The 15107-nt window shown below is 39.1% G+C and overlaps 1 protein-coding gene across 1 annotated transcript in view; it reads right to left on the reverse strand.

Annotated features, from left to right (window-relative positions):
• Positions 1–2702, reverse strand: part of LOC122814466 (zinc finger protein 845-like) — a 158823-nt gene extending 156121 nt beyond the window's left edge. Inside the window, exon 1 of the mRNA XM_044087046.1 lies at positions 2616–2702. Within this exon, the coding sequence (XP_043942981.1) occupies positions 2616–2702 (87 nt within the window). The remainder of the gene's footprint in view (positions 1–2615) is intronic.
• Positions 2703–15107: the final 12405 nt, after the last annotated feature.

Genomic DNA, 15107 nt, shown 5'->3' on the forward strand with positions numbered 1-15107 from the left:
CTTGTAAAGAAATGTCGCAGTCTATTGAATATATTTAGACAAGTACATACCGAAGAGGGCATTATATATTGTATTATGGATCTGATAAGGGAAGAGTACAGATGGATGTAACTTCTCATGTCTTAGAAGATATTGCTGTGGTAATCGGTCTGCTTAGATAAAGCTACATATTGGTCAAAGGATAGGTCCCTAATAACTGAGTCAGTTTTCAAAGGGGTGTCATCTATGTTGTAGGTGCATGAGTGCCCATGGTTTCCAAAGAACACTGCACTACATTTCCTGCATTTAGTTTAAAGCCATAATCCTGATACCATTTATTTTTGTGTTAAATCATCCTGGAGAAACTAAGCATCAGCTGAAGAGATAGCTCTGAGTTTGCAGCTGTTTCAAAACATAGTCATCCAGAGGCCCTTGACATAAGCTTTGACATCAGAGATGTAAATAGGTTTGTAGATTCATAAGATCATAGGTATATACTAGGCTTATGACCACCAAGGCTTTTATAAGCCTAGCTGTGCAATCTAACCCAACTGTGTCCTTATGTATCATGGATGTTTATTAGAAGGGGGTATGTAAGTTAGGAAGTTTCTAGAGGTTATGTGGATGGTGCATTAGTTTAGGCGTTACTACCTGCCCCTGTCTATCAGTGACATGCGGAGAGCCAGACCTGGGGTGAATTTCTGATTTCCTATCCATTTGTCAAGGTTATACTTAAATAGAGTTATGAATGGACTCTGCTTCATATGGATGGAGAGCCTGTTCCAGAGCATGGGGATCCTCTGAGACACATATCTGTCTCACCAACATCTGTCATTTATGTCGGTAGCAAAATTTAAATCCTTGTATCTAGTGGTTCTGATTAAGTTCATTTCGAGGAGATGCAAAAGGTCTATTAGAGTTTGATCCAAGGATGCCTTATATGCCAGGCATAGATCACCTCTCAAGAACTAGTAGGAGACAGAGTTTACATATAGTACTTTAAGGTGATCTGTTTATGACAGTGTGTTTATACTCTGGATTTATACTCTGGATTCTCCTGATAAGGAACCTTTGTGAGCATTCCAGCTGTTGCAGATGGCTGGTCAGGTACATGCTGAAGGTGAGCATTATACTCAATGATGGGTCTGACAGAGGACAAGTAAAGTGGCTTTATGACTTCCTTGGACCTGGATGCCATGCTCTTATTTATAAATCAGGTGACACAGGATGATTTTTTTACTACTTTGGCCACATGTTTATCAAAGGCCAGATAACTGTCTACATCTGTCCCCAGATTCCTGACTATCAGGACACATTTAGGGGTGCCTTATCATTGGAGTAATTAGCTTGTGTGGCAGTTTTCCTAAAAGGCACTTCAATGCATTTCTTGGCATTGGGTTTTAATCCATAACTTTGGCACCAGATATTTCTCTGTGTTAGACCCTCTTGTAAGATGTTTGTGATAGCTCCCAATTTTCAATCATCTGCAAACATGGTCAGGCAAAGGCCCTTGACATTAGCTTTTACCTCCAAAAAGTAGATGTCAATAGGAGCGGTCACAGCACAGTGCCCTGGTACACCACTGGTGACTGGTGTCTTGATGGAGGTGGTATGACCAATCCTGTCTGTGAGATAGATTGTAATCCAGTGAGTTATGTAGGGGTTTATGCCCAGTTCAGTGAGTTTGTCAACTATACCCAAGTGCGGTATTGTTGTAAATATTTTAGCCAGGCCCAGGTAGGTGGTATGCTCTGTTTTCTTCACCTTCAATGCCTTGCTGACCTTTTCAAAGATGAGAAGTGGCTTAATGACCAGTCCCTGAGGGACACCACTAGTAATAACTTTTGTTATGAGAAATTGCCCACTACACTAATAGATTGGTTTTGTCAGTGAGTAATTTTATTATTCAGTGCTACATAGAAGTTTACATTTAGTTTCATTGGTTTGTCTATAATGCTAGAATGCAGAATGGTATCAAAGGCATTTGCCAGGCCAGGTGTCCACCAATTTACCTGCATCCAAGTGCATCGGTCACTTGTTTAGACAAGCTCACTAGGTTTAGGAGGAATAATCTACCTTGTTTGAGTCCAGACTGTCTCACATGAACAGACTGCTGATGTCCTTGTTAATTTGGTTAAATAATGTGCTCCATTAACATACAGATAAGGCCGGTTAGGTTTATTGATGTATAGTTAACAGGGGCCAGTGGTTAGTCCTCCCTTCTAAATTGGGGTGACTTCAGCAGTTCTCCCCACCTCAGGAATGAATCTAGTAGAAAGGCTGTAGGTTTAATAGTGTGTCTATAAGGCTTGGTGTTGAGAAAAAGGAACCCGACCCACTGTTTGTACCCATGAAGTTAATGATTTGGCCCTGGAGAGTGCCCTCTGGGCTTGTTCTAAGATGATTTGATGGGGAGTTTGGGTGTGTGTACATAGAAGTGCAGTCTGAAGTGAATGACTTCAGACTTCCTTTCCTGAATAATATGAACAGATAAGCTTGTAAACTTTGAGTAAAATTTATAAGCTAATATGTTGGCTATGTCCTCTGGGGATGAATATGTGTAGTTATGTATTGTTTTATTTTACACGTTTAGACACTTTATGCCTATTCTAAAGTTTCTAATAATTATAAAATACCTTCTGACTGACCTTTGCATAGGTGACAATTTTCAGTTCATAATTATCTTTGAACGATTTGATTTTGCTTCTAAATTCTATGTGCATCTTTTTGACTTTACATTCAGAAGTCAGAGCACTTAGTTTACAGACAGTAAGTTTTCTCCTTTTATTGTGTAGTTTATTTATATTCAGATTGCACCATACAGGTTTATTCCTGAACTTAGCATTGTATTTGTGTCTGATAGATGCCTCAGTGCAAATATTTAGGTGAGCACAGAAATTGTGACTGCAGTGGTGTGTGAGACAGGAGCATCCAGCGGAATGGGAGGGATTAAACTTCAACAGGTCATCAGCTCGCTGTAAAAGATTTGCCCTCAAATAATTGCTAGACAGCAGAGGTGGATGGCAGATTAGGTTCAAAACTCATTGCGAATATTATTAAGCAGTAGTTGGATATAGGTTCACAGCTATGTATTAGACAATCAGTCTACAGACCATTACAAGCTTAGCAAAAAAAAAAAATATTCACAAGTTTCCTCCAGCTTTAAGGAGAATGAGACAAGATAGGCCAGTGGGGAGTTTGAGGCTGCCCATCCGATTATGTAGTCCTACCTCGAAGGTGGCAAGGGTACTACTCCATCTGACCTGTAGTGGAGACTTGTTCCAGAGATGATGGATACATTGAGATATAAATACCTTGTGCCAGTCCGCCTTAATTATCTGTTGATGAAGGTTTAGTTCCTTTAATGGGGTATTTTGAGGCAACATTTGTTCTCTGAAGGGACAGGAGTGTGCCACCTGTATGGTATGTGAAAATGTTTTGTTTACCAAAATGATCTGCATTACATTTTTTTCACAATTAATATGAGGCCATTGTCCTTGTACCAACTATCAACATGGTCTAACCCACATTGGAGCAATTGTGAGTCAGTGGAAGATCGAATAACAACACTCAGTTTACATTTGATTACAGATTTAAATAAACATAGGCCAGGAGTGTTGGCCTGAAAGTTTGAGACATAGTAGCCAAATAGGAAAAGGTCCAACAATAAGCCCTGAGGTACATCACTGATAACTTTTTTTTTGCTTTCAGTAGTGGCCCCTCTGACTCTAACCACATGGGTTCAATTATACAACCAGTTAACTATCCACCTCACAACATAATAATTTATATTCAAGTTTGCTGTTGATAATTTGAGCAGAGATAAGGCAACTACAATTGCAGAGCATAGCAGGGTTATATTGGTGAGGACTGTAGCCAATATTTTGAGTCCCTAGTTGGGATGTGAACTAACTGGTCTAAGCAGCAGGCATTTATAAAATCTAGGAAGCAGTGGACATATTAATTTGTGGTAGTATAGGTTACCCAGTTAATGAAAGAATAGATGAAACTCCTCAGGAAAATAGTATTTGTTTCAAAGATGAGGGACTAAAGTTTGTTTAGATACGTCTGGTAGATGTGATGATATGGAGGGGATATGGTAGTTGGCTATGACACAGTACAGATTTTTATTGATTGTAAGTAGGATGTTAAAGAGCTCAAGGACATTGTCTTGCCTTATGAGTCTTGATATGATTTATCTTCTTAGGCATATGGACATGCCAACAACACAACATCAAAGTCATTTTTGGAGGGGGCTTTAATTAGTGGTAGGTATCAGTTAGAGCGTCTTCTGTGTGGCGACATGCGTGAATGGGCATTCCTTTGTTGAAGGTTGTGTGTTAGGCCCAGCAAGCCAGCACGTAAAAAAAAAATCTACTGCCAATCATTAGTGAACCGGAGTTCCGCTGTGGCGACCCCTAACCGGGAAAAGCCGAAAGACAAACACACAAACAACAAACATTTTAACCCATCACAACGGAGGTGATACTGGTATAGTGAAACTGTCCATATAATTTTGGTGGTAGATGGAAAAGATTCATTTTGGCAGTGGTTGGAGAAGATACACTATTTTAACTTATTCAGCTTAAAGCAGATTCATCACCAGTGGTGCATACCTCTCAGCCACAAGGTAAAATCTACAGAGGTTTTACTGCACCCAGCAATCATTTTATTTTTCATTCAGTTTACTTTAAGAGGGCAGGTGGAAAATGAGTTCAGCGGGCATCTATGCTAAAATGTCCGTGGCACAGCTGGGAAAGGAATGCAAATCAGAAGGAAACCTGCAAGCTAATATGTCCAAAGAGGAGGTGATGGCAGCTTTGTCTGCAGAAGAACTGCATCCTGGAGACGGCCTAGCAGATGTCCAGGAGGCAATCAAAAGAAGGTCTATTACATCCCAGAAGGACCTCACAGCGCCATTGGATTTACAGAGACTGACACTGATGTATGGAATTTGCAGCAGACAAAAGTAAAATGATTTGCCAGACATTTTACGAGGGGTATAAAACAAATATGACACAAAATCAGGGAGAGTTGAGTGGTGCAGTTCCCTTTAGTAATGGCTATCTGTTTACGGAGACAGGAGCATAGCTCACAGCTGTGCTTCAATAGGAGGAACATTCTTAATTTTCAGTAGATACATCTCCAAATTCCAGAACGTTCCCTGTTGAAGGGGTCTTTTCATTGTTATTTTTTTAACAAAAAGTTATGATAAATAATATTGAATCATATTATTTCACTTTAAGAACCTTTTAATAAGTGTGAAGAAACCATTATTAACCATGCTGTGAATCTTTTGGCTGATGTTGTCTGCAAACATTCCTGCATTCTAGCTGCATGCATTTGCTCTATGCTGTGAAGGTTGTGTTCCACTGTTTAGAGGTGGAAAGTTGGGAGTTATGGAAAGCATTTGTAAGAAGAAAGCAAATGCCAGGCTGAGGCCAATCACATTATAGGTTCATAGGTTCATACGAGGCTATCTGCCCTAGGGCATTTATAAGCCTAGCCAGAGTGTGTTTGGCTTTCACCACCCATTTTAAATTAATTTTGCTATGCCTTTTTTTGAGGTTAGTATACTGTGCCTCTGTCTAACAGTGACACAGAAGTGATAGCCGGGGTAAACCTACGATCTCCCATCCACTCATCAAGATTCCTCTTGAAGAGAGTCAATGTGGGACTCTGCCTAACCTGGACTTGGATTTTATTCCAGAGTGAAGGGAGCCTCTGGGTTATGAATCTGTTCCTCCAGCATGTCCTATTTATTTCAGTGCTGAGGTTCAAGTCTCTCGAGCGTAGCTCGATGGGATTTGGATTTTCTGAGGTGCAGCATGTCCATTAATTCCGGGTTGGACATGGCTTTATACATCAGGCACAGATCGCCTCTGAGCAGGCGGTATGCCACTGAGTAGAGCTGGAGTTTCTTTAACCGGGCAGCATATGGCATCTGTTTGAGCCCTTTGATCCTCTTGGTGAGGTACTTTTGGGGTCTTTCCAGTTGCTGCAGGTGTCTGGTAAGGTACATCCCAAAAGGGGCATTGTACTCAATTATGGGCCTGATGAGGGATGAGTAAAGAGGTACAATGACCTCCCCTGATCTAGATGTGAATCCCTTCATGATTAGGTGGGCTATATAAAATGTTTTTCTAACCACTTTGGCCGTGTGGTTGTCAAATGAGTGATTGCTATCAACTTGCGTCCCCAGGTCCCTACTAATCATTACTGTGGTTTGGTGTGAGTGTGGTTAAAACTTTGCATCTCAAAAGCTCCAAGCTGAAGTGCTTTACTCTGGTTGGATTTTCTATCACTTTTTTCCTGGCAGAAAACCAGACAGATCTGAGGGTAGTGGTAACAAAATATGCTCCCAACAGTACAATACACCTGCAATTTTTTTTTATTTTATTTCTGTGGCAATTGACATGGAGTGGATTGCACTGTAGCAACAAGTGGAAATGTATTGCTGCAGATGTTATATATTTTTTTCATTTTCATGCTAGTGAGGCGTCAGAAGTATAGAGAATATAAATATAATTTCTGGTACATGTGATATATGAAAGCAAAAAATGTAACTACAAGATAATTTCTGAATGATTACTAATATGGTTTCTTGGGTTAAAACAGTATCTGTCAAAAATCAACATGGCCATTATAGTTATGTCATTCCTTCATAGCCATGAGCATGTACTACTGAGTCACTATTTGCATATGTTTGTGTGTGTGTGTGTGTGTGTGTGTGTGTGTGTGTGTGTGTGTGTGTGTGTGTGTGTGTGTGTGTGTGTGTATATATATATATATATATATATATATATATATATATATATATATATATATATATATGTATATGTTTTGCACCTAAGCATTGTATTAGAAGTCCCTGAATATTTTTATTGTAAACTTTTTTTCAAGGAACTGACATTTGACTTGATATATACAGCTAGAAAATTTAGCTTTTCAGAGGGCCTTTGTTGTCAGAGACTGGCACTAAATCAGATTTCTGAATGGGGATTCTTGACCTTCGCACAAGAGGCAAGGTAAAACTGATCTCCAGAGTATGTGAAGTACCATTATGACTCCGTCATAGTTCATGCTGGTGTAAATGACTTGAGGTGTACCTTACTAGAGTATATGAAGAGAGACGATTGAGCTCTATGAATATGTGTCCCAGGCAGGTATGTTCCTAGCTTTGAACAAATTCTATCCTCACCTAGCATGATTCCACAGTATAAATAAAAAATGACTGGCTTCAACAATTGGCTTAGTTTCTGGTGTCATTCTAAGAGGATCCAGTTGTGTCAGCCTGGAATGACATGGTTGATAGACCACACTGCTTTGCCACAGATGGTCTTCACCTGTTACCTCTAGACTTTCAGTTACTGGCTAAGACATTTGTTTCCCCACAGTGCCTTTTTTAGGCAAGGTCTCAAGAACAAAATTTCTGACATGAAAATATCACTCACAAATAAATTAAAGGTTATGCTGCTAAATGCTAGAAGTTTAAATCAGAAACTACATTCTCTGTAATCACTCCTCTGCCTGGAGGATGTTGACATCTGTGCAGTCACAGAAATTTGGTTCAGGGCCACAGAGAGTACCCTGGCCTTGTAAGGCTACAATGCCTTCCACACTATAAGACTGCAAAATGAACACATGAGGAGGAGTATCTATCTTCAAAGGTAAATACACCTCTAGACTTGGTAAAAGGAAAACTCCATGGAGTTACTCCATTCAACTAATTGTGGGTAAGACACCACTGCAAGTTATCATTAGCTATAGGCCCCCTTCAATGAACCATGCTACTTATTTGAACCAACTTGAGTCAATCAAATTACAACCAAACAGTCTAGTCATGGATGATTTTAACTATCCCTTTACTGACTGGAAAACTTTTACGAGTACCAACATGCTCACAGAAAGGTTCCTGGACTTTGTTAACACTAATGCCCTGGAACAAATAGTATGCAACCCCAGAAGGGGCTCAAATATTCTCAACCTGGTCCTCACCAAGATGGCTGAGCATTACACCAACGTAAGTATAGAACCTCACTGGTTAAATCTAATCACAAATCAGTCATATTTGAAGCAGCTGTAACACCTGAACCCCTCTTAGGTGAAATCAGGTTGAAAAGTTTCACCAAAGCTAATTATACCTTTCTTAGGGATGGCATAAATAATTTCCAAGCTCCTGTTCCCACAGATGGCATTGACAACTGGTTTACTATGAAAAACCCGAAATGCACAAAAAAACCCTATCCTTAACATCGAACAGAAACTGCAAATTCCTGAATACTAACTAGGCATAAATGTCAAATTTGTTGAATGAATGCAGCAGATTCAACATTTATGGCGAATATCGAACACGCCACCAGTGTAGGTGCAAACCCAGGTTTTAGCAGGGGTGAAGCCCGCCCCACCCCCTGCAAACTATACAGTCCAACTCCAAGATTGTACTACAGTGAGGAAAGGGATACATTTCCAACTCCGCACTTTACCACAATCTCTACACATAACATCGAGTACATATCAGTGAACGCACAGTTGCATTTGCTGATATGTACACTTATTCTCCCAATGTTCGGCAACATGGGCGTCGGCCAACAGTCGGTCGTCATGTCCGTTTTCACAAAACCCGTCATCAACATTCTCATAGTAAACCTTGTCAACTATACTAAGGTATACACAAATGCCCTGTACAAACACTTACACAAATGTATTGCCACAGCTGTACCTTATAGGATCAAAACAAGCTCCTCAAGAAAAAACAAGCCTCCCTGCTGGACATCTAGCATTAATAAGTTATAAAACAAGAGGAAGAAGTTGCTGTCTAAGAATAAAAAAGAGAGGTCCCAGCACTAGAAGAACACCCTCCTCTGCTTGACCAAACAAATATGGCAATTTGTAAAATCCTCTAAGGGCAACTTCAAAAAAAATTTAGCAACCATGGTTAAGGATAACCATAAAGCATTCTTCAGCTATAGCCATAATCTAAAAGGTAGGATCCAGATGTGTGCTGAACTAGCTGTGGATGGCAAAACACACTAATTCTGCAAAAATAGCTAACCCATTAGCTGACAGGTTTGGCAAAAATGTCACCCCCCTTTTTCCCTCCAACCATTCCACAAAGCATTCCCTCTACTTCTCCTCCACCTTGCATCTCCAAAGAGCGAGTCATTAATGCTCTCTCCAAAGCCAAAAACACAGCCTCTATGGGACTGGATGACATTCCAGGCTGCATTTTAAATGGTTCAAAACATGAGTTATCAATTCCATTAGGTACTCTCTTCAGCCACAGCCTGAGCACAGTTTTTGTCCCTGCTGAATGGAAAACAGCAACCATCATCTCCCTTCATAAAGGGGGTACAGCAACAGACCCTGAGAACTACAGACTCATAAGCTAAACCAGCCTTATATGTAAGGCCACAGAATGAATCATCATAGCCCTTATAAATAAGGATATAGATGATCTTCAAACCCTTGATCCAACACAGTTTGGTTTTGTTAAAAGCAGGTCATGCTGTTAAACCTGGTGGACTTCTACAAAAACATCACCAGAGCCATAGATGAAGACAAATCTGTATATACAGCCTACCTTGACTTAGCCAAGGCCTTTGACACAATCTCACATTTGGGCATCATTGATAAATGAGTCTCTCAGTTGAATATCAACAGTTGATATCATCAATCATCAAGTGACATCAGGTGGGTTGCTAACTGACTCATCAACAGATCATACTCAGTCAAATTTTGGGACTTTACCTCAGCCAGATGACCTGTCACAGTGGGGCTCCTCAGGAGTCAGTGCTGGGCCCCCTACTGTCTGGAATATACTTCTCAAAAGTTCAGGCCAGACCCGAGGGGCTGTGGCTGACTAAGTTTGCTGATGACTGCAAATTAGATGCAATAACTGAGTCCCCAAACGATATCAATATACTTCAAGAGGGACTTACACAAACCAATGATTGTTGCCAAAGCCATGGACTCAAATTCAGTGCTAAAAAACACATTATCATCCCCTTTAGTAAAAATGATATCCCTGCACACTATCATATAAACAATAATACCCTAAGCAGCAACTCAGTAGTGAGAGACTTGGGAAATCAAGTTGACTGTAGCATAAATTTTGACCACCATGTGTCTACTGTGGTAAGGAAGGCATTCTACACTGCATATCTCATTAGCAAAGGCATTGCCTCAAGAGTGAAAGAAATCATAACACCCCTGTACTTGACCATAATCAGGCCAGTAATTGAGTACAATGCTCTCTTTACTACATGTTACATTACCAGGCACCTGCAGAAACTTGAGAGAACTCACAGCTTTCTAACCATGAAAATTCAGGGTCTTCAGCACATGTCATACACTGACAGACTGAACTCACTGTCCCTGTACTCAGTTGCATACAGATTACTCAGAGGAGACTTGTGCCTGGTCTACAGAGCAATCCCGGATCCAAACATAATGGAAATGCTGCTCATCCACAAGTCAAATGGGACAAGGGTCACCAGCTCCAGGAACCTTAACCTGAACTACAACATAAATAGGACCTGCTGGAGAGGCAGATATGTCTCTCAGAGTTTGCCACTCCTCTGGAATAGGCTACAAATTTACAATTTACATCAAACAAACCCCTTCTGTGGCCATGTTTAAGCATAGCCTGGATGACTGGATGGGAAATCGTAAATTACTGCTGAGAATTTCATCTATCACCCTCCTAGATATGGGCAGTTATTGCTAACTAAGATCTTGAGTTTAGGCACGATCCTTTGTATTGGGTTTCTCTAGTATTATATTGGGTACACACAGCTATGAACCTGTGAACCCATTAGGTTTCCATTATGTTATAAGTAACAAATTAATTATGTTACCTCTAAAAATTGCATTTATTTCTCCAGAATACAGGAGATTTTTTATCATTAGGTTTATGAACTCCATCACCAATTGCCATTTGGAATCATGCAATAAACTGAATTACAAGAAGACAAAGTTGTGTATGTGTCTTTGCAGCTGGAATGGCCAGCAAAGTGTATCATATATCTGTGGGGGGGGGGGGGGGGGTAATGGTATGGTATGTTATTGTGAGAAATGTGTTATAATACATTGTACAGTTACAGAAAAAAAGGCCTTTTATTACTAGGTCATAACAGTAGTGTTAGGTAGCCATTTGGATGCTCTGGTTTTGCCACTCATTTCACAAAAAATGTGTATTTCGTAACCATCTGAATTCTTGAAATTCATTACTGTGGGTCTAGGAATAGTGAGACTCAATGAATGAAAATGTGGACTTATAGCGATATCAGGATTCATACAGATCTCTTGAAATATTCCCTTCTTTTATGGTATGGTGATCTTGGAGTATACATATCTATATGTATATATATATATATATATATATATATATATATATATATATATATATATATATAAATATACACACACACACACACACACACACACACACACACACACACATATGTATAACATACATGTATATATATATATATATATATATATATATATATATGTATATATATATATAACATACACATATATATATATATATATATATGTATAAACATCTAAAGAAAATTGCACTAGGTCTACAAAGATTACTTGTAAAACAAGCAATAGACCTTGGAAGGCATACAATAAAGCTCGCAGACAGTTGGATTCTGTTCCTTTAATGTCTCAGCCAAAACACAAAAACAAAGCTCTGCATTCAAACGAGGATAATCCAACTGTCTGTGAGCTTTATTGTACGCCTCCCAAGGTCTAGTGTTTGTTATATATATATAAAGATATATTTGCAGCAGGGCTTGTATGAAACTTAGCAATAGGTGAGTGTTACTGTTGAATTGACCCCTGACCCAATGTACAAAAAACAATAAAATGGGAAAAAATGATTGTGGATGGATGGACAGATGGATCTTCCACAACCTCTTTTCCCAGGTTTTGCACATGTCAGTAAAAATAAAATGAAAACTACAGCAAAGCTAGAACTTCCACTGAGTGACCTCCCAAACCTCTTGTATCAGAGACACATGGGATATATGCAAATGATCCTTATGAACATCAGGTGTTTCAGCTAATTGGCGATTCTGAATGCCCATGACTTGTTTTGTCATTTTACTGTACAATTTCAAGCGAACAATGCCAAACCCCACTAGCTGTGGATATCCATATTTCGGCCTTGTTATGACCTCATCAGCACAGCACAAGCAGATTGTTTGACTAAGCATTAGAAACACAGGGCTGTTACACCAAGCTGATGTGCATTATCATTAGAGTCACTTCAAAAATATCCCAAAACCAAACTAAAGCAATGAGTGAGAAGATCACTGAAAAACTAATCAGTAAAAACAAACTGAAAACTCCAGCAAAGCTAGAACTTCCACTGAGTGACTTCACAAACCTCTTGTATCAGAGGCACATGGGATATATGCAAATGATCCTTATGAACATCAGGTGTTTCAGCTAATTGGCGATTCTGAATGCCCATGACTTGTTTCATCATTTTACTGGACAATTTCAGGCCAACAAAGCCAAACTCCACTAGCTGTGGATATGCATATTTCGGCCTTGTTATGACCTTGTCAGCACAGCACAAACAGAGTGTTTGACTACACATTAGAAACACAGGGCTGTAATACCCAGCTGATGTCCATTATCATTAGGGTCACTGCAAAAATATCCCAAACAACAAACTAAAACAATGAGTGAGAAGGTCACTGAAAAAACAATCAGTAAAAACAAAGTGAAAACTCCAGCAAAGCTAGAACTTCCACCGAGTGACCTCCCAAACCTCTTGTATCAGAAGTACATGGGATTGGGGTGTCTCTTCACCAGTGATAATCATCTAGAACCATGGTTTACACTGCCAAGTGGCTAGACCTGCCGTGGTAAATTATCTACACCACACACTCACACCTATGGCCAATTTAGAGTGCCTATGCTAAGACAGGGAGGACAATATAGACTCCACACAGAAGGCACCCCAGCTAAGAATAAAACCATGGAACCTCTTGCTGGGAGGAGACAATGCTATCTGGTGTGCCACTGTGCATATACACGTATATATATATAAAATGTCTCTGTGTGTGTGTGTGTGTGTGTGTGTGTGTGTGTGTGTGTGTGTGTGTATATACATATATGTATATATATATATATATATATATATATACATATATATATATATATATATATATATATATATATATTATATATATTCAATTCAGAATGTCAAATTTCCAAAACTTCGAATTTCATATCAAAACTTGAAAATTAATCCAAAAAAATACAAAACCAAGTTTCTCAATGTTTTTGCAGGGGGGGCAACCTCCCCTGCAGCCCCCCACATCCACACTACTTAAATATACCAACTCCGAGATCGCACTACAGTGAGGAAAAGGGTAATATCCCATTCCCCGCTATATGCAGATTTCTATTCAAAATTTCGAGATTTCAATACTTTGATCATATTGCCTCTACCATATTAAATTCAAAGTTTTGGAAATTGGACATTCTGAAGGGAATATATATATATATATATATATATATATATATATATATATATATATATATATATATATATATATATGGATCCCTATCATATGATACAAACCTCATTTGACTGAAATGCATTTGACTGAAACCATAAGGCTGAAATTTCAAAACACTGAAAAGTCACTTGACTGAAACCCATAAGACTGAAACCAGTAATACTGATTTTCAACATACTAAATTGTAAACTGGACAATATAAAACCAGACAATTTGGGGGGGCTATGCCCCCACACCCCCCAATGTGGGAGGCTGCACCCCCCCATACCCCCAACTATATATACTAACTCCAGGATCACACTACAGTGGGGAAAAGGGCATATACCTTTCACTTACCTTACAGTAGTCTACATGCTGCTAGTACTATGCCCTTTTCCCCACTATATTGCGATCCTAGAGTTAGTATATATAGTTGGGGGGGGTTATATGATCCAGTTTAAAATTTAGTATGTTGAAATTCAGTATTGTGGGTTTCAGTCTTATGGTTTCAGTCAAGTGACTTTTCAGTCTTTTGAAATTTCAGTCTTTTGGTCTCAGTCAAATGCGATTCAGTCAAATGAGGTTTCTATCATATGATAGGGATCCATATATATATATATATATATATATATATATATATATATATATATATATATATATATATACTGATTGAATGACCAGCTACAATGACATCCAGAATATCAACATTATTACAATGAATCAACAAACGTTGACTCTTTTGTGCATGCACCTAGGATTTCCTCAGAGTGGAGTATAAGAAATAAAAGTATTTTTACGGGGGAGGCATCAAGTGTATTTTGTTGGAGTAGTATATTAGGTTCTTATCTTGGTACCGAGGCTAGGGGGTAAACCACAATACAGATGGAAGAACAAAGCAACAAGCTGTAGGTAAAAGCAATCTAATAAAAAAATCAGTTAGTTCTAAATATCATCCGCTTAATCATCTTGAGTATTAATCTGCAGTGCCTATTTCTATACACTAGCTTCCCCAATCTGAGACACAGTCTGGCTTAAAAATAACACTGCAAAATACAGCAAATTCCCCTTTTCAAGCACACCATTCCAGTAAACAGACTTTCAAGTTGAGAAGGTCACAGTATGAGCAGCAGCAGCTGTGTAAGAACGTATTTAGTTATTTAACATTTGTTTACCGAGAAAGAGCCCATTTTCAATGGAGGCCCGGGGAAAACATTCCAGATGCATGTCTTTGGAATGTGGGAGGAAAGCCACGCAATGCAGGAAGGACATGCAGACTCCACACAGAAGGCTCCCCAGCAAAGAATCAAACCAGGAAACCTCTTATTGTGAGATGACAATGCTAATCGCTGCACCACTGCACCACCTGAATATATACCAGTCTCATACTTAAAGGTAAAACTTAAATAAGCAACTAGAAGTTCATTTAAAATATATTCATCATTGATTTAGTGATAAGCTAGTCTATAGGCTGTTAGTTTAAAGCGTGCAGTTTTATGTTTTTGTGCTTTGATTCGAACAGCTCTGTGCATGTTGTTATCTGTTTCATCATTTCATGTCATTTACCGTGATCAAGAGAGTGTGCTGACAAGGATGGTGAAA

This window comes from Protopterus annectens, chromosome 10.part0 (assembly GCF_019279795.1).
Source record: "Protopterus annectens isolate FY-2018-M chromosome 10.part0, PAN1.0, whole genome shotgun sequence".
Lineage (NCBI taxonomy): Eukaryota > Metazoa > Chordata > Ceratodontiformes > Protopteridae > Protopterus > Protopterus annectens.